Source organism: Moschus berezovskii, chromosome 12 (genome assembly GCF_049115385.1).
Source record: "Moschus berezovskii isolate FMDL1 chromosome 12, NW_MosBer_1.0, whole genome shotgun sequence".
Taxonomy (NCBI): Eukaryota; Metazoa; Chordata; class Mammalia; order Artiodactyla; family Moschidae; genus Moschus; species Moschus berezovskii.
Genome location: NC_142471.1, coordinates 56,352,488 through 56,372,900, shown reverse-complemented (window position 1 = coordinate 56,372,900; position 20,413 = coordinate 56,352,488). Strand labels below are relative to the sequence as shown.

The following is a 20,413-nucleotide window of genomic DNA, read 5'->3' as shown; positions in this document are numbered from 1 at the left end:
TGCTCTATCAGGGGGCAAATCACATTTCCTGAATGTTAAGCTTACATATAGCAAAAGGCAGATGACACAGTCATTCACACCACATCATACAAAGGAACTACCACGGCTCATGATGAAATGAGTAGACCCTGCCCAGATATCACAGAAATATGGTTCCATAGTGAACAGAGCTGTGGACCCAGTGAGGGGAAGGAGAGGATGTGACAAATTGAGACAGCAGCACTGAAACACATGCATTACCATATGTAAAATTAGATAGCCAGGGGAAATTTGCTGTATGAGCCACAAAGCTCAGATTTGGTGCTCTATGACAACCAAGAGGGGTGGGATGGGGTGGGAGGTAGGAAGGGGGCTCAAGAACCGGGGCCATATGTATGCCGATGGCTGATTCACACTGATATATGTCAGAAACCAACACAATATTGTAAAGCAATTATCTTCCAATTAAAAACAAATAAATTAAAGAAAATGAAAAACAAACCAAAAAAGAGGTGATTCCATGTCTTGTGGGCGTGTATCACTTACTCTGAACAGCACTTAGAGTGGCAGCTGGTTTTAAGGCCCTGTTGACGGGAGGTGAGTGGCCAGCATAACTGGTTGCGTCACTTTTATTAGACTGATCTGCAAGTACATTCAGCAGGGAATTGTTCTGGTGTGTGGAAAAGCAGGACAAAGCACTGCCATCGATCTGCTCTGACAGTGCCGGCGTTTCCTGGCTTCGCAGCTGACTCCGGGCTAATTCCTGACTCCGGGCTAATTCCTGCTTCTTGAGCTGATCTTCAAAAATCGAAAACTGCTCTGACTCCAGTTGCTGCTGGCGCATCTGGGCAATCCTCTTCCTTTCCGCCTCAATCAACCTTTGATGCTCCAGTTTTTTGAGGATTTCAGCTTTGTATTTGTTCTAGAAAATGTGGTTGCCACAGGAAAAGGTTAGTTTCCAGGCCAGAAACATCAAAGTGGAAGCAGATGCTTTCAATCTTCCAGCAGACACAGCTAGATACTCCCACATGCCCACAGGGACACCCGAGACCACCAGAGAAATATATAACAGTGGCAAAAGCCCCTTAATCTGATTTCAGGAGCAATTTGGAGTCCACTCATATTTTACTAGAGATGAGCCAGGATAATCAAGTTCCCTCCATCCTCCTGTGCTTTTAAATACTAGAAAATCAAAGTCAGGACTATCTGCATATCCTGGCTGACCAGACCATTTCACAAAATGGTCATATTACCCTAGACTGCACTGTCCAGTATAGTAGCTACATGTGACTATTGAAATCTGAAATTCAGTCCCCCAGTCTCTCTAGCCATGTGTTAAGTACCACAGGTTAGTGGCTCCCATATCAGACAGCGCCAGAGAGAACAATGCCATCATCATTCAAAGCTCTTAGGGATAGTACCACCCTTGAACCTTTGCATCTGACTCTAGAAGTCATAGTGCTGGGACTTTATGGAGAAGGGGGTATCCCTAAAAAGTGGTTCTCAGAATGGGGTCATCGTCTCTATCAGAACAAACTAATAGGAGCTTTGTTAAAAATGATGATTCCCAAACTCCCCAGCCTTAACAAAAATATCTAGGCTTTATTAGGTCAGAGAATTAATCTTTAAGAAGTTTCCCAAATAATTCTGTTGAAAACTAAACTTTGGAAGCTAATAGGAGGCAGGGGCGAGGTGGGGGACACAGTTTAAAGCAGCACTTTATGTACACGAATCCCCTGAGTCTTGTTACAGGGCAGACTGGCATTCAGCAGGTCTGGGGTGGGGCCGGAGAATCTGCATTCTAACAGACTGCAGGTGATGTGAGTGTTGCCTGCAGCAAAGGCTTATTGCTATGTCTATGTCTAGACATAGCAATGGCATGACAGACATAGAGGCTGCCATGCTATCCTCCAAATATTTCTACCTGTCATATACTTGGGATCCTGTTGTGGCCTATGAAGTAATTGGAGTCACTAACAGCAGACCACAACTGCTGATGCTGTTCCTCCCAGAGAGCAGAGGGGACTAGCGTTCACACCGCTGAGTAGGGAGGGGAACTTAACAGGCTTTTCTCCCCCTTCCTGTTGTCCTGTCTGGGCCACCAAAATTACTTCAATCTTTTGTGTGTGTGCTTCCTAAGTCACTTCAGTCGTGTCTGATTCTTTGTGACACTATGGACTGCAGCCCACCAGGCCCCTCTGTCCATGGGGATTTTCCAAGCAGGAATACTGGAGTAGGTTGCCATGCCTTCCTCCAGGGGAATCTTCCTGACCCAGGTCAGGCGGGGTCTTTACCACTTTAACCCTTTCCCAGAGGCCACCTGGGAACCCCAATCTTTCACAGTTCAAATCAAATTATCACTATCAACACTGGAGGGAATCTTCTGATTTCAACCTTCCTTCTGTTATTCAAAGCACACAGCTCACTCAAACCTACTTCCAGTCACACCAAAGGAAGTAAACAAGGCCTGTGACCATGTTCAGCAGTAACGAGACTGGACTGAACTGAGAATCAGTAAAAGTGAAACCTTCAAAGCACATAAACACACAGTCAAACAAAAAAGCAAAACAGAAGCTGTAAACCTTAAGAGTTCAAGTGCTGAACTGGAATATCTTATAGACTGATTGGTCAGTTTCTTTATCCAATGCCCTTTGATCTCACACATAATTTTTCTTTTCACTCTCTATTTAATAAGAATCCAGAAGTCATCATCCTTTGATGATATGACTACATTTCGCTCATATGGCTAGATATTATTCCATCTGGATGTTTTGCATTTATGTTATTATAGTAATTATAATATTTAAGAATATAATAACATAACATTAAAATATTTAAGAATCGAATTAGATACCTCAGAAACTATATACTGTTCTCCCTACCTCTCTACTGCCTCCTTTCATTGCTAAAGAACAGCCATCTGGCTCAAGATTACACTGGCAAGAGTTGGTCAAAAAGCTCTGCTTATTCTTTTTTTTCCCTAACTTTAAACTTTTAATTTTTTATTGGGGTATAGCCAACTAACAATGTTGTGGTAGCCTCAGGTAAACAGTGAAGGAACACTCTGGTTAAATTACTGTAGAAAGTCTATTTTCTAATGCTTCACTTTATTAGATCTTGTTGGGAAATAAAAATTACCACATATTTGGTGCAAGTGCTTAACCAGGACATCAACATCAACTTTTTAATGTGTTTTCCATCATGGTTTCTTTAATTTTAACTTAAATGCATATGACATTTGAAAAACTTATGAAAATAAAATTCAAAAAAATATTTGCACAGAAAACAATTCATGAACTAAATGTACCAATTGAACTTACTTTGCTTTGCAAATATTCTTGGTATTCTACATTATATTTCTTTAAAAGGTCCTTTTTCAATTCATCTGTCCTTGGGAATGCAATCTCCTTCAGTTTCTTTTAAAAAATATATATATACACATTGATTAGTAGAATTTTCAGTACAGTCTTTCAGATCATCAGCTGAGAAAGAAAAACAACTGGTATGTGTATTAGAAATCAAGACACAAGTAACTGAACAGGAAGGTGGAAAAATCCATATTTTCTAGGGCTCCAAAATACAACTTTTCAGTAGAGAAGAGAAAAATTTATCCCCTTTGTAAGATCTTTATTTACTCCACTGGTTAAGTAAGCATTTTGTATAGGTAGGTAGCTCATTTTCAGGTAGTGGATTTGTAACTGCACATTCCATGGTATGTAAATTATATGGCATCATAGTTAAAAGGGACATTGGAGAACACGGTAAGTAGAGATCCCTAGGCTTAACGGACTGTAAAAAGCAGTTGAGGCACCTTTTATAAAAACATAGATCCCCAGGTCTAAGCCCAGATTTACTGAATCAACATATTCAGAGAAAGGACTGGGATCTGTATCTCAAACAACTTCTCAGTGATTCTTGATAGCAGGAAAATACCGTCCAAGTACCCACCCCAGCCTTAGTAGAGATAAGGAAACAAAGGCTCAGAGAGATCAAAAGGCTTGTCCAGTGTCATACAACTGACCTCCTTATATGGCCTCCTTATGACTAAAATCCAAAACTCCTAACTCTAGCTAAGCTAACTCTAAAATTTCTGTGCTCTTAATCTGTCATCCATCGATCCATTTATTCAATAAGCACAAACAGAAAATGTATATGCTTTTGGAGAATTTTTTTTTCTATATAAGTGAAAATAAGAATAATCCTAAATTAGAGTGGGCTTCTCTTGTAGCTCAATTGGCAAAAAATCTGCCTGTAATGCAAGAGACCAGAGTTCAACCCCTGGGCCAGGAAGATCCCCTGGAGAAGGAAACAGCAACACACTCCAATATTCTTGCCTGTAAAATCCTATGGACAGAGGAGCCTGGCAGGCTGCGGTCCATGGGGTTGCAAGAGTCGGACATGACTTAGCAACTAAACCACCACCACCACCAAATTAGAATAGAAGAGTCATCTTGGCAGCCTAAGACCTTGGTTTCCATCCAGAACTTTCTGACATTAAATGAACAAGAGAACTGAAGGGAAATGTTACACGAAGGCTGGATAAGGAATGACCCTTCAGAAAGTGTACAGAAATTTAACAATGTAGATGACCATTTGTGTTCTACTTACAGGCACCCTCAGGCCTGACATAACTGGTTGTTGTAGTTTAGTTGCTAAGTGGTGTCTGACTCTTTGTGACACCATGGAATGTAGCCCACCATGCTCCTCTGTCCATGGGATTTCCCAGGCAAGAATACTGGAGTAGGTTGCCATTTCCCTCTCCAGGGGATCTTCCGACCCAAGGATCCAATCCATAACTCCTGCATTGCAGGTGGATTCATGACCACTGAGCTACAAGGGCAGCCTGACATAACTGGCTAAGAGAGTTTTTTATTCCATTATGTGATAAAATATTTTTGGAGAGTAACTTCAAATTTCATGTTGTGATTGACTTTGTGTACATTATCTCCATCATATAAAATCAACCCAAACTACTTAAGACAAATAAATGGAAAACATTGCTTAAGTGTTATCTAAGAGGATATATTCTCAGCTAAAGATATTTGAAACTATATATGTAGCAAACATTGATGCTAAATAAATACATTTCAACAGCCTTCCTTTTCCTCTGGAATATTTCAGGTCACTCACTAAATGTTTACTTCATTGTCTAAGAGGTGAGTACTATAAGAAGAAAATGACTAGAACTTTGTGGCTGCCCTGATAATCAACACTGATTTTCAAACAGGTATTGAGTTGAGAATTGTATGGAATAACCAAAACCAGCCAAAATGATTGTCTTAAATAAGTATGGGGAAATAGACAACAATTCTCTCAATCTCTGAGAGGAATCATAAAATAATTCCTTCTTCATATCGTAAGATCAAGTGCATTCTTGATTTTTTTATTTTCTTCTCCCAGTTTTAAGTAGACATCCCACAGTAATGATGTCTAAAGGTCTAAGAAGAGATCGAAATATCATAGCTAATGGAATGATTTTTTTTTTTTTTTTGCACTGAAACTCTCGAGAATATTAGACAGAAGAGGAAGGAAAAGGGATGAATCAATAATGGATACTTGGGGAACATGAACCTCCAGGGGGAGTTGATCACTCAATACCTTCATAATATCTTGCTTTTCGGGCACTGCACATTGCTGGTAATCTCGATGGTTGGGAAGCTTTTCTACAAATAAACTGGAGAAAGAGAAAACACATCATTAGAGTTATATGACAGAAAAAGCTCAGTGATGGTTTCTAATATAAGAATGAACCTCCTTTTCAAAAGGACATGGTTAATAACATTATTTATGTGTGCTCAGTCGTGTCCAACTCTTTGTGACCCTATGGACTGTAGTCCGCCAGGCTCTTCCTTCATGGGATTTTCCAGGCAAGAATACTGGAGTGGGTTGCCATTTTCCTTCTTATTTAACCTATATTCTTTCCATCTGCCATCAAAGGTTGATATAAATATGATTTTGGCATTACAGAGGAGTTAAGCTCAGCAAATTAAGCACTGAGGTTAAGAGGGTTAAAGTCAGGATGCGCCTCAACAGATCACATCACTTTAGTTTTTCTCAGGTCATGGGCACTTAAACCCACGAGAGCACCATTCTACTTGTGTATAGTGCTGACAACACTGAATAGCACATGAAAATGTAAGAGCCTGGAAAGACGGATAAAAACACCTCCTCACAGAAACAGACTCAAAGGGCCACTGATGAATCAGCAGTGCCATGGTGTGAAAGTCACTCAGTCGTGTCCAACTCTTTGTGACCCCATGGAATAGTCCATGGAATTCACCAGGCCAGAATACTGGAGTGGGTAGCTGTTCCCTTCTCCAGGGGATCTTCCCAACCCAGGGATCGAACCCAGGTTTCCCACATTGCAGGAGGATTCTTTACCAACTGAGCCACCAGGGAAGCCCAACATGGTATTAAAGACTCGTATATGAAAATTCATAACTCAGATAAATGTCAGCCAGAATCCTTAATGGATTATGAGGTGCTAATTAATAGTTGGGCTTCCCTGGTGGCTCAGAGCTTAAAGCGTCTGCCTCCAATGTGGGAGACCCGGGTTCAATCCCTGGGTCGGGAAGAACCCCTGGAGAAGGAAATGGTAACCCACTCCAGTATTCTTGCCTGGAGAATCCCATGGACGGAGAAGCCTGGTAGGCTACAGTCCACGGGATCGCAAAGAGTCGGATACGACTGAGCGACTGAACGGAACGGAATGGAATGGAATTAATAGTTAATTATTTTTCATCACCTTTTCAAGAACAAGGGACAGTAAAAATGAAGGGAAATCCTTACAGCAAACCAGGTTCATTGTTTCCAGGTAAAGTTAAGATTTTGCTTCCACAAGGGCATGAAATTCTGTTTTTTTCCTCTTACTGATGTATCCTCAGCCTGTAGAATAGTGTCTATCTCATCATAATAAATGCCCAATAAATATTTGTTAAATGAATGGCCCTGAGAGCAAATACTAGTTTTGATTAACATAGTGGCACATTCTTCCTTCCTCTGAAATTGTTTAATTATTGATTCACCACAGACATGTTTCAGTTAACTACTTAGTTTTTTTATTGGCTGAAAGAGGCTAGGCTATACTGTAGTAACTGATGAACCCCAAAAGCTCAGGGTCCTAAAATAACAAATATTTATTTCCCGGGTATGGTTGGTACCAGTACAAGCTGGGGTTTCCGAGAAGGTTCAGATACTTGTGAACCCAAGCTGATGGAGGATGGAAACCAATGGAGATCCTGGTATCTTGTAGTTGCTCTGTTTGGAATATAAGTCAGGGAAAGAAAAGGGATTGGAGAATCACTAAGGACTCCTGATTGTTTCAGGCTGGAACTGATACATGTAATTTCCCTTCACATTTCATTAGCCAGAACTCCTCATATCTTCCTAACTGCAGAATGGCTAGGTCTCCTTTACGGAAATGAGAATAGGAATTTGTGACCACTAAGAATATCTACACCCATGGGTGGCTCAGATGGTAAGGTAAGGAATCAGAAGATAAGGAATCTGCCTGCAATGCAGAAGTCCTGGGTTTGATCCTTGGTTCAGGAAGATTCCCTGGAGAATGGAATGGCAATCCACTCCAGTATTCTTGCCTGGAGAATCCCATGGACAGAGGAACCCTGCAGGTGCCATTCCATGGGGTTGAAAAGAGTTGGACGTGAATGAGCATTTTCATTTATAATTATTGATGTTCTGTTGTTTACAAATCATATACACTCACATCTCATCTACTGAATGCATAGGCATGGTATTATAATTCTTATTTCTCAAGTGAGAAAATTAAAGCTTAAATAAACTACATAAGGTGTCAGTTGCCTAAGTCTTTTATATGTAGAATAAAGTCACTGATATGCAGAGTTGAAGAAACCTCAGATTTTCATCTATAAGCCTTTAATTTATGTAGATGAGAAACTGAACTCACAGAGGATAACTGAACCAATGATCATATCATTAGTGATGGGAGAGAATTCAAATATTCTGATTCCTCAGTAATTCAGAGAGTATGTGTGTGCGCTCAGTCGCTCAGTCATGAACAATTCTTTGTGACCCCATGGACTGTATGTAGCCCACCAGCCTCCTCTGTCCATGGAATTTTCCAGGCGAGAATACTGGAGTGGCTTGTCATTTCCAACTCCAGAGGATCGTCCCGACGCAGGGATCAAACCCAAGTCTGTTTGGTCTCCTGCATTGGCAGGTGGATTCTTTACCACTGGTGCCAATAAGAAGACTTCAGATAGTATAGTGGCCCTTTACCACACTTATGGGTGTGTGCAAAACTCAGAAGGTGAAAAAAATATTATCAATTAGTAACTTACACTTCAGAAACTAAAATGGAAAATGTGTGCTATTGATGACAGTTGATAACATCCAATTGAGAGTTATTTCTTAACCTTCTTGAAAGTCTCTGATTTTTCCCAGTTAAAATGAATGTTGCCAGTTCAGTTCAGTTCAGTTGCTCAGTCGTGTCCAACTCTTTGCGACCCCATGAATCACAGCACGCCAGGCCTCCCTGTCCATCACCAAATCCCGGAGTTCACTCAAACTCATGTCCACAGAGTCGGTGATGCCATCCAGCCATCTCACTCTCGGTCGTCCCCTTCTCCTCCCGCCCCCAACCTTTCCCAGCATCAGAGTCTTTTCCAGTGAGTCAACTCGTCGCATGAGATGGCCAAAGTATTGCAGCTTCAGCTTTAGCATCAGTCCTTCCAATGAACACCCAGGATTGATCTCCCTTAGAATGGACTGGTTGGATCTCCTGGCGGTACAAGGGACTCTCAAGAGTCTTCTCCAGCACCACAATTCAAAAGCATCAATTCTTCGGCGATCAGCTTTCTTCACAGTCCAACTCTCACATCCATACATGACCACTGGAAAAACCATAGCCTTGACTAGACGGACCTTTGTTGGCAAAGTAATGTCTCTGCTTTTCAATATATTATCAAGGTTGGTCATAACTTTCCTTCCAAGGAGTAAGCGTCTTTTAATTTCATGGCTGCAATCAGCATCTGCAGTGATTTTGGAGCCCAAAAAAATCAAGTCTGACACTGTTTCCACTGTTTTTCCATCTATTTCCCATGAAGTGATGGGACCAGATGCCATGATCTTAGTTTTCTGAATGTTGAGCTTCAAGCCAACATTTTCACTCTCCTCTTTCACTTTCAACAAGAGGCTTTTGAGTTCCTCTTCACTTCTGCCATAAGGGTAGTGACATCTGCATATCTGAGATTATTGATATTTCTCCCAGCAATCTTGATTCCAGCTTGTGCTTCTTCCAGCCCAGCGTTCCTCATGATGTACTCTGCATATAAGTTAAATAAGCAAGGTGACAATATACAGCCTTGACGCACTCCTTTTCCTATTTGGAACCAGTCTGTTGTTCCATGTCCAGTTCTCACTGTTGCTTCCTGACCTGCATACAGGTTTCTCAAGAGGCTGGTCAGGTGGTCTGGGATTCCCATCTCTTTCAGAATGTTCCACAGTTTATTGTGATCCACACAGTCAAAGGCTTTGGCATAGTCAATGAAGCAGAAATAGATGTTTTTCTGGAACTCTCTTGTTTTCTCCATGATCCAGCAGATGTTGGTAATTTGATCTCTGGTGCCTCTGCCTTTTCTAAAACAACCATTCCCTAAATTTCCAATAAGTTAATTAACATGAATAAAATGAAGAGACCACTTTGCATACCATACTAATTGCCTTTAATTTCACCCATGGTAGAATCATGGATGCAGCACAGTTGATCTTGGACTTCCCTGGTGGTGCGGTGGATAAGAATCTGCTTGCCAGTGCAGAGGACACAGGGTTGATCCCTGGTCCGAGAAGATCCCACATGCTGAGAAGCAACTAAGCCCGTGCCACAACTACTAAGCTAGGGCTTTATGGCCTGAGAGCGGCAACTACTGAAGCCCCTTTGCTTAGAGTCTGTGCTCCACAACAAGAGAAGCCCCCAGCACCACAACTAGAGAGTAGCCCCCAAGGGCTACAGTTACAGAAAGCCTGCACAAGGCACCAAACACCCATCGCAGCCGAAAACAAATTTTTAAAAACAGTTAATCTTTTCAACTTCTTGCACATTCTAGGATTAAATCCCCAAGTAAATTAATACAATTAATCAATGAGTGATTTTCAGTGGAAACAAAAATAAGGACTTCAGCTCTGATGAGATTACTTTTGGTAACAGGAGATCTTCACAATCAGTACCATGGCAAATTGGTACAAAAAGTCCAAATCCCATTTTTTTAGTTCAAATGAGGATATGTTATTAACAAATAACTATCTAATGTGAAGTGTGATATTTTTACATGACTATTTTGATGTTGCCACTTTCAATATATTGGAAGATCTTTTATACACAACAATTCTTACACAGTTAAATAACTGCCTTAAGAAATACTGACTACAATGTTAAATCAACTATTACATTCTGTCCCCTGATCAGTTCCTTCCTAGGACTGTCAATTTACCCCTCGTCTCAACCCATCAAATTAAATATCAAGAATGTTAATGGCACGTTTCAGATGCTCTAGATAGAGCCACAATATGATGGCTGCTCTCAAAGGCTTGCATTCTTGTGAAGGGAGAATGAGAGGGAACAAGAAATTTTGTGAAGATAGAGAAAGGGGCACTCAGATTACAGTGCTGGCCTATGGATATACATCTCTGCACCTCACTTCATCTCTGATCTTCCACCCCTAAGCCTCAGAGACGATATTGGGACACCTTTGAGTACATGATTTGGTAACTTAAAAACCTGGCTCTCTCCTGCTTCTGGAGATGGTAAATTGGATCTGAGTATGAATCCATGCCTGGCATCGAAGCTGTCTCATCAAAATAGCATGTAAATATTTGTTCCCAATGTTCTTTGATCTCATTTCAAAGATCTCCAAGATAAAATACTTACGTTATAAATTTATTATAAAGCACAAATGCACTTTCCAGGTTTCCTTCTTCCAAATACACAGACGCCATCCTCTCCATTTCTACTCCGGATCTAAAGTAGCGGCGTGGAGTGATATCTTCATTAATGGTGATGTTCCCGCCCAGCTTGCTTAGGGCACGGACTCGTTCTTCCGGGGTGAGGGAGACATCCGTGTGGTCTGGCATCGCAGCTAACTTTTTCTGCAGAGCCAAATTTGAATCTCTGGTTATAAGAAGAAATGAACAGACTAACATTATAGATGTATTTTTTTGTATTAAATATCTGACATCAGTACCTAAGGTTTGTTTGTTTTTTTTAATGAGTTAATAACATGATAAAAGTGAGGTCTTTTTGCTTAAACATGTCGTCTGCACACCAAAAAAGCACATATCTGCAGGGTAAGCATACACCCTTTTGGACTAAGATCTCTTGTAGGTTTCAGCTACAGTTATGTGGCAGTTCCTGGGTATGCGAATGTTTTAGGTCATTTTAGGTAAAATATCATTGACCATTACACCCTTACAGAAGTAAGCCAAGAGATGGATTCCTGACAGGGCAGGGATCATGTCATTATACTCGAAGGGTCTCCAAGACATGTTTTGGATCCAAAGTTACTGTATGTATTCAATTCTATTCCAAAATATATCTGGTTTAATGAGAAGCTTTCAGGGCCTCTTTGCATCTTTACCAAGTGAATAAAACCCCACCAATAAGCCCTGGAGAAGCCTTTTTCAGCATATGGACATACCACCTTCCCACCTCCCACCCCCCCTCCCAACATAATTACACTGTTAATTCATCCCTAAGAAAATAATGATAATAATTACTGGAAAAGGGTCTGTGATATTAATACATTAGTATTTTATTAATAACACATACACATTTGGAAAAACACAGAACATATAAATTCAGGATAATTATTCAATGAAAAGTTAGTACTTCTGAAAAGTGAAACAGTCAACAATTTTTTTTTTCTTCTGTTAAAGGCCCTATAGCACATCTCTTAGGCTCTGTGGGACACAGAGTCTCTGTGGCAGCTTCTCAGCTCTGCTGGTGAGGAAACAGCATAAACCCCATGTAACCAAATAATCCTGACTGTGTTCCAAGAATGCTGTTATATGACCACAGATTAATGCTTCAGTGACATCAGAAAAAAAATTTAGGAAAATTAGGGCAGACTTCCAGCCTCCTGCATGCACAAAAGTAACTTGTCCATTTTTTTACTATGCAGTCTATGCTGAGTTATAATTATTTGTTTTACAAGTATTTTTGACTCCTTATAAGCTCCTTGAAGTAAAGGAATCATTTTACACTCATCTTTGTGCTCTGGAATATAGTATATTCCCTGTAACACAAATGATAACCAATAAATATATCAAATAAAGGAGGAAGAGAGAAAGGGAACAGTGTGATTATAATTAGACTCTCTTTTTACCTGAAGAAAAAAATATTTATTTTCCATCTATGGGAATGGTGCTACTTAAGTTTAAAACTGATTTCAGAGATAAACTGGGAAATAGCCTAAACTCTTCATCAATCTATAATAATTTTTCATTTGAATATGAACTTCTTGGATGTAAATAAAACTTTCCAGATGACAAAGCCTTAGTGTTCATTTTTTACATTGATATGTCCACTAAAATTTTAATTATTTTCACATAATGTTCTAGAAAAACACACAAGGAACTCCAGGAAAATGACTCCTGTGGAGGTGGAAATGCGGCAGTCTTCACAATACAGTGTCAGAAAATGAAAAGTGCCTACAACTTTCTGCTCCTCAAACATACTCACAAAAGCAACTGAGCAACTGTGAAGGACTTTTTCCACAGAGAGAAAACACTACCCTATTTCAGAGCAAGTACTAGGCCCTCTATTTGTGTTCTGGTGCTAAGCTTTGTGTGTATAGCGTATTCAGTATACTGCTGTCCCCAGGGCGACAAGTTTAGTGAGCAGGTTTGGGAGGGTCATCAGGAGAAGATGGATGTTAATGATCACTGTTGTTTATCAAGCCCCAGTGATAGGCTGGTAACATTAAAACTATGGTTTCCAAAAGTCACAAAGTACAAAACTGGGCCACGGAGATTATATAATGTTGCTATATTCACATTCAGAGACTGATCTGGGACACACAATAAACCCATGGGATCCCCAGGCCCCTGTTATTTCCTCTCTAGCACATTATTTCTTCTAAGATGTAGCTCAAGAAGGTGTGTACTATGTTGGCTCTAAGGGGAAAAGATGAAAAGGACAAGTGTTGCAGGTATTTGCACATTTACACAAGGATCCCAAAGCCGCATCTCAGTGTTAAACATAAACTGTTTCCTTAGCTATTACTATACAAGGTAAACCTCTAATTTTTCATCTGTGAAAACACTGAGGCACAGAACAGTCGAAGTACCTGTTACAATGTCATCTCTGAAATTCTCTCTGGTTTCGTGCTAAAGAACTACATGCCTGGAACCAAACCAGAGAATTAAAATTTCACACTTTCATGGGGAAAAAAAAATTATTTTTAATTCTAGCAAAGATGGTTTTATTAGTCACTTCCTCAAAGGAGAGGACCACACGGATGGATGAAAATGGCAAGTGTTTAACTTCTTGAAGTAACTGTGACTCATTTCACATTTGGTGTGTTTCTGTTCTTCTTTTTGGGTTTTCGAACCACATGTCAAATATCAGTTGGTGCCACCTACCAGGGAGTTCACAGTTAATGGCTGATCCATGTTGTCCTGTCTACAAGATGACGATGTTTACTGTTTCTTCTCAATCACTTCATCTGTTTCAAAGGCAAAAAAAGCAGCGCTCGGGTTATTTCTTGAGAACTCAGGTCTCATATCCCAAAACCCAGGGTTAGTTCTGCCTGAGAAAAAAATATGAGCCAATTGCAATAAGTTATATAATCTGAGACTACTGGAAATTTCTTTCTGAAAATACAAAACTGCAGGTGGTTATAAGGTTTCTTGAAGCAGACCTTGAAAAGAGGAGGTATGGAGAGATTTAATTATTGCCTAGTACTCAGTAAGAACCTGCTGGGTGTTATGGTTCTTAGAACACCATGCAAGGTTATAAAGTGGGTTTACTTGCTTCAAAAGGAGAGAGACGGTCATTGTGACTGAGAGCATGGACTCAGACCTGGAGCCAGTCTGGGCTTAACCTAAGTCTTCCTGGCTATGGTAGGTGGAATTCTAAGATGGAGCTGTGATACGCCTTGGGATCCGCAGGTTTATATAATCACCTCCCCTTGAGTGTAGAGAAGACCTGTAACTAGCTTTTAACCTCAGCAAAACATGGCATAGGTGATGGGACATTACTCCCATGTTTACATCCTGTCATATGGCAAAGATGAACAGATTTTTGCAGATTTAAGGCCCCTAAACATTTGACGTTAAGTTCATCAGAAGGGAGATTATCCAGAGTGGGAGACCTTGCAAAGAAAAAGACATTCTTCTGCTGACCTTGAAGACTCAGTCATCCTGAGTTCCATAGCCACAGGGAGATGATGCTGCCAAGAATGACGTGCACTTAGAATAAGACCTCAAGCCTCGGATCTGATCCTTACCTTGGTCAACACCTCCATGCTGCCTTGTGAGACCTTGAGTAGTGGACCTAGTTATGCCTAGGCTGCCTAGGCTCCTGACTCCACGAAACTGTGAGATAATAAATGTATGTTGTCTTAACACATGAAGTTTGAGGTGATTTGTAATGCAGCAATAGAAAACAGAATATTTTATCAGAGTGACTGTAGGTAAATATATAGCTTTCTGTGTATCTGAATAAAGGGGAAAAATAATAGTACCTAAGTCATGTCGATGTGGTAAGGATTAAATGACTTAGCATATAAAGTGCTTAGAACAGTTCCCAGCACACAGTCCATATCATATCAATGTTTGCTCTTATTAGAATCCTGATTTTTGCAATTGAGAAAGCTGAGACTTCAAGATGTTAAGTGAATGTACCCAAGTTCAAATACTCAATAAATGCTAGTCTCCTTCCTTTGTATGCTAGTTTAGATCAAGCATTGCATTATCACTTCCCACTTCTAAATTTATTTTGGCTTTTAAACTCCACTAATCAATTATGTGATATTGGACACATAACTTCTCCTCAGCTCCTTATTCATGAAATGACGGGGCTAAGCTTCTTTCAAGTTATAACCTTCTGTGATATTAGAAACTTTAGAGGTACATTATTCAATCCTTTTGTGCTATTTTCTGGCCTGAATTCATGAATGAAAGCTTTTCAAGGAAAGTCACTCAGTATGTTCCGATATCTCCCCTTCACCCTCTCCAGTGATCCCTGCAGTAAACATCAAGCTGTAGACCAGCAGGCTGCAGAAATGCCCAAGAAAGAAATGACCTGCAGGAAGCCCCAGTCATAGTATAGTTTTAAAATCCAAATCAATCCTGGGACCACTGAATATAAGCAATCCCACTGGGGGAATTACTACTTCTCAGGGAGAATAAGCCAAGAAAAAAAAAAAAAAAACATTAAAAGAGTTGAAGAGACAGAACAAAGAGGCTTAATGGAGAATTTGAGGCTGAGGAGAGAGAAGAGGACAGGAAATACCAGTTACTCATTGATTAGAGTCTCCTAAAAACAGAGAGTGAATTCTTGGAGGGCTTACTCAGATCTTTAAACAGAGCACAAATAATTTAAAAAGTTGGAAACATTAGGAGAGCAGTTCTAAAATCATATAAACCTGAGATGTTTAAAATGCAGGTTGCTGGGACTTCCCTGGTGGTCCAGTGGTTAAGACTGTGCTCCAATGTAGCGGGGATGGGGGTGGGTTTGATCCTCGGTTGGGGAACTATGATCCCACATGCCAGGTGGCATGACCAAACAAAGAAAGTGTTAGTTGCTCAGTTGTCTTCGACTCTCTGTGACCCCCTGGCTGTAGCCCACCAGGCTCCTCCATCCATGGGATTTTCCAGGCAAGAATACTGAAGTGGGTTGCCATTTCCTTCTCCAGGGAATCTTCCCAACTCAGGGATCAAACCTGGGTCTCCTGCATTGCAGGCAGACTCTTTACCATCTGATCCACTAGGGAAGTTTCTTTGGCATGGCCAAAGATGAAAAAATAAATGAAATTCAGATTCCTGGAACTCAAAAGGATTCTGGATCCATTAGTTTCAAGTCGACCAACAGGCATGGATTGTTAGGATGTGGCCCTGGTAATTCTGATTCGTGAGACTTCCAAACAATGCTTTGAAAGACACTGCCTCTGAGAACGGATCAAGCAGGATTCTCAGTTTCAAGCAAAGAACCCACAGAATGATAATAGAAGGATCACAAATTTCCAAGAGGGCCGGAGAAACTGGGCTTGGAGGCTACATATCTGGGAACATCACCCCAAATCACACAGCAGCTGTGGCCTGCTGCCTGTCGCTGATGGGTAGGGCAGCCAGCAGCTTCCACTGCCAACACCAGCTGCTGTCCTGAAACCACCTGGGGAGCTGCCACACGCATTCTCATGTCACTGGTTTCTATTTCAAAATATGAGATGGAAATGCGTCTGACCGGCAGAACCTAGGTCACATGCCTGCAGCCAGGCTGCGAAGGTGGTTGAAAGTGCCAATATCTGGTGCTTTACTCTTCTATAGGAGGCAAAGTAGGACCTGCCAACTGAGAAAAGGTAGATGCAGGGCTGGGAGGCCAAAAGCAATGATAAGTGTGCACAGAAATCAAAGCTTTCCATAATGAGCTTCTAGATGTATAAAATGTTTAATTCAATATATCTTAAACATCAAAATTTATTGAGTTGCTATAGATGAAAACCAATAGTTAAACCTCTCTTTAACTCTACTCCACATGAGCAAATCTTTTCAGGGTTCTTAGTAATTTTTAAGAGTGCAAAGGGGTCCCAAGAACAAAAACAACAAAAAATTGAAAATTGGCTGCTCTAGACCTTTTATACAAACAAACAAACCTCACCAAGCTACTTTGATAAGCTACTTTGATTTAACCAGAAATACAGTGGGCTATAAGCATCTAAAAGATGAAAAAATTATTGTCAAGGATCACCTTCTGGGGCTTCCTTGGTGGCTCAGTGGTAGAGAATCTGCCTGCCAATGTTGAAGACAGGTTTGATCCCTGGTCCTGGAAGATTCCACCTACAGTGAAGTGACTGAGCCCCTGTACCACAACTATTGAACCTGTGCTCCAGAGTCTGGGAGCTGCAATTACTGAGCCCATGTGCTGCAATTATTGAAGCCCTAGCACCCTAAAGCTCGTGCTCTGCAACAAGAGAAGCCACTGCAATGAGAAGCCTGCAATGACAACTGGAGAGTAGCCCCTGCTTGCTGCAACTAGAGAAAACTCCGTGCAGCAACGAAGACCCAGCACAGCCAAAAATAGATAAATAAATAGAATTTTTTTTAAAGGATCACCTTCCGTTTGTACCACTTAAGTCTTACTAAAATAATTAGAAAATTGAGGACATAATAAGAGGTACCTTATCTCACAGAACCCAGTACCCACAAGAGCAAATGCGACGGATGGCTATATAATCTGCAATACCCATTCTCTTTTTCTACTATAAAAATGTAACTTTTTATAGCCACCGGGGTAAAAACCTACATTTCTTGGCTTTCTTGGAATCAGATGTGGCCATGTTACCAAGGTCTGGCCAATGGGCTGTGAACACAAGTACTTACGATCAGAGTCTAGATCCCGCCTTTAAAGAAAGGGTCACGGCTGTCACCCATCTCTCCCTTCCCTTCCCACTGGCTGGAATGCTAACCTGCAGCTGAGCCATCTTTGGCTCATGAGAATGAGCCTTAGTGAAGCAAGAAAAGGAGCACTCTAGTTTGCTTACCCTCAGACCATTATGCCAGAGATAAGTTTCTGTCTTACCTAACACTCTGTTTAGATCTGTACACTGACAAATGCAGTAAGTTTAACCTAAAAAGGATAGTTCAGTAAATACCCAAGGGAGACTACTGCCATTACTGCTAAGAATATACCTCCTCCCTCACCCTTCCCCAACCCTGGTGTCAGCACTCTGCCTGTCTTGCCTCCACACCTTTGCTCCAGGTACCAGAAGCCACAGAAAGACACTCCTTCCCTCTTTCCTCCCCACAGCACACCTAAATCCTGCCCATCCTCTAAGATCCACTTATCATCTAAAAGTTTCAGACTGCTTCTGAACTGATACTATGTTATCCTTCAAACTAGCAGATATTATAAGCAAAGCCCAAAGGCAACATATGGTGGTGATAAATATTTAATTTTGTTGTCACAGTAAATTTAGAAATTCTAATTTAGTTATCAACATTTAAAAACTGAGAGATTTCATATAAAAATTCAGATTAAAGCTTCTCTTAAAAAAAAATCAGAGAATCTGGCTCCACTGAGCCTGATACTTGGAACACTTATTTGTTATTATTTGTCTTCTATCCTAAGTTTCTAACAGTGCTTCCTACATAATAAGGTCTATATATACACTCACATAAACATATATACATATATATATATACACACACACACACATGCATGCATGCTCAGCTGCTTCAGTCATGTCCAACTCTTTGAGACCCCATGAACTAGCCTGCCAGACTCCTCTGTCCATTGGATTCTAGAGGCAAGATTACTGTAATGGGTTGTCAAGGCCTCCTACAGGGAATCTTCCCCACCCAGATATTGAATCTGCATCTCCTGCATTGCAGGTGGATTCTTTATCCACTAAGCCACCTGGGAAGCCCTACACACACCACACACACAATTTGTCAAACAAATGAAAACGTAATTCCCTTAAAGCATACAGTACACTCCCCATCACATTCCCAGGAATATAACAAAAGCTTAGTAAATATTTGGCTGTAGATCTGTGTTAAAATGTATCTTCCAAAGGCACCAACCAGCCTTTAAGAACTTACAGGTGGCTCATTTAAATTTCTTAATAGTCAATTTATTCATTCAATCCTATATTCATTCAACAAACATTGACTGAACACCTAAATGTGCCAGGCGTTGTTCCAGGTATGTGAAGGTCATCAGTGAACAAAACTGGCAAAGATTTCTGCCCTTGTGGAGTGAACATACAGAGAATAAACCTGTTCAATAAATAAACTGTATAGAAGCTGGAAGGTAATATGTGTTATTGAAAAAAAGTAAGAAAATCAGGAATGCTGCAGAGGGCGTCTGTCGGGCAGCAGGTAATAAATGGCATTTTCAAGATAGGTATCACTTTCAAAGGCTTCCCAGGTGGCTCAGTGGTAGAGAACCCACCTGCCAATGCAGGAGATACAGGAGACGTGGGTTTGATCCATGAGTTGGGAAGATCCCCTGGAGAAGGAAGTCACAACCCACTCCAGTATGCTCGCCTGGAGAATCCCATTGACAGAGGAGCTATACAGTCTATGGGGTCACAAAGAGTTGGACACGACTGAGCATGCACGCACATACACACACACACACACACACACACACATCACTTTGAAGCCAAAAAGCAGCAGGGGCTTGAAGGAGATGAGGATTAGGAAAGAGCCATTGCAGATACCCGAAAGCAGCAATGCGTCTTTTTGTGTGTTTGAGAAAAAGCAAGAGGAGCAGGGTGAGCGGAGAGGAGAGTGGTGGGAGATGAAACCAGAGAGGCAAAGAAAGTAAGAGGTCACAACAAGGTCACCGTACAGACTTTCACTTTTACTCCGAGTTAAATGGGGAACTATTTAGGGCTCTGGGCAAATGAGGGACATCTATGGCAGTATAATTTTAAAAGTGACCTTGGGGTGTGCTATTGAAAATGGACTATGGGCAGCAAGGGAGGAGGGGAGAGGTGATGGCGCCTTGCTGACTGCAGTGGATCAAGCCAATACGATATCTAGTATTTCCTCCATTTCCAGCAGAAGGAAAGACAAATTAAGTGCCATAATAATAAGCAAATGGTCCTTAAAGGAAGGAAGTAATCCATGTAACATCAATGACAGGAGAGCTGGCATGATGCTGGAAATGCTGTCTTCTCCAGATCCTCACACTTCAGCACTTATCATGGGAAGACAGACTGAAGGGGACTTCGAGTACTAGAGATAAGATAAACATTGCAGTTTGGAGGATCAGAAATATACAGAAACAGGACACCCCAGAGGATGCCAAAGGCACAGGGAAAGGACTCAACATCATACACAAATAAAATATAAAGTCCCTTTTAAAGGGGAGGCTCTGGGACTTCCTGGAGGTCCAGTGGCTAAGAATCTGCACTCCCAATGCAGGGGGCCTGGGTTCGATCCCTGGTTGGGGAACTAGGATGGTTCTGTAACTAAGACTCAGCACAGCCTAAATAATTTTTTTTTTTAAGTGGAGGCTCCAGGGGCACATAGTGCAAAGACAGCCTTTGGCTTCAGCTTGGGTGTGAGTCCCAACTTCATTATCTACTTCCAAGTCATCCTCATTGGACCCTCCCAGGCTCACTTCTCTCATTCACAACTGGGCTCCTCACCACTCCATCAATTCAGAGTGGTCTGTGCTGTGCTGTACTTAGTCGCTCAGCTGTCTGACTCTTTGTGACCCCATGGACTG

At 41.1% G+C, this 20,413-nt stretch overlaps 1 protein-coding gene across 5 annotated transcripts in view; it reads right to left on the bottom strand.

Moving 5' to 3' along the window:
• Positions 1-20,413, bottom strand: part of STAMBPL1 (STAM binding protein like 1) — a 55,178-nt gene that overhangs the window by 11,181 nt on the left and 23,584 nt on the right. For 4 of the 5 annotated variants that reach the window (XM_055425137.2, XM_055425138.2, XM_055425135.2 and 1 more), the window contains 5 exons: positions 13,594-13,676; positions 10,883-11,100; positions 5,578-5,653; positions 3,300-3,395; positions 526-901 (listed from right to left, as the gene is read on the bottom strand). In XM_055425137.2, coding sequence (XP_055281112.2) covers positions 526-901; positions 3,300-3,395; positions 5,578-5,653; positions 10,883-11,100; positions 13,594-13,623 — 796 coding nt within the window. In that variant the 5' untranslated portion in view covers positions 13,624-13,676. The remainder of the gene's footprint in view (positions 1-525; positions 902-3,299; positions 3,396-5,577; positions 5,654-10,882; positions 11,101-13,593; positions 13,677-20,413) is intronic. The other variant, XM_055425140.2, reaches the window with a different exon arrangement.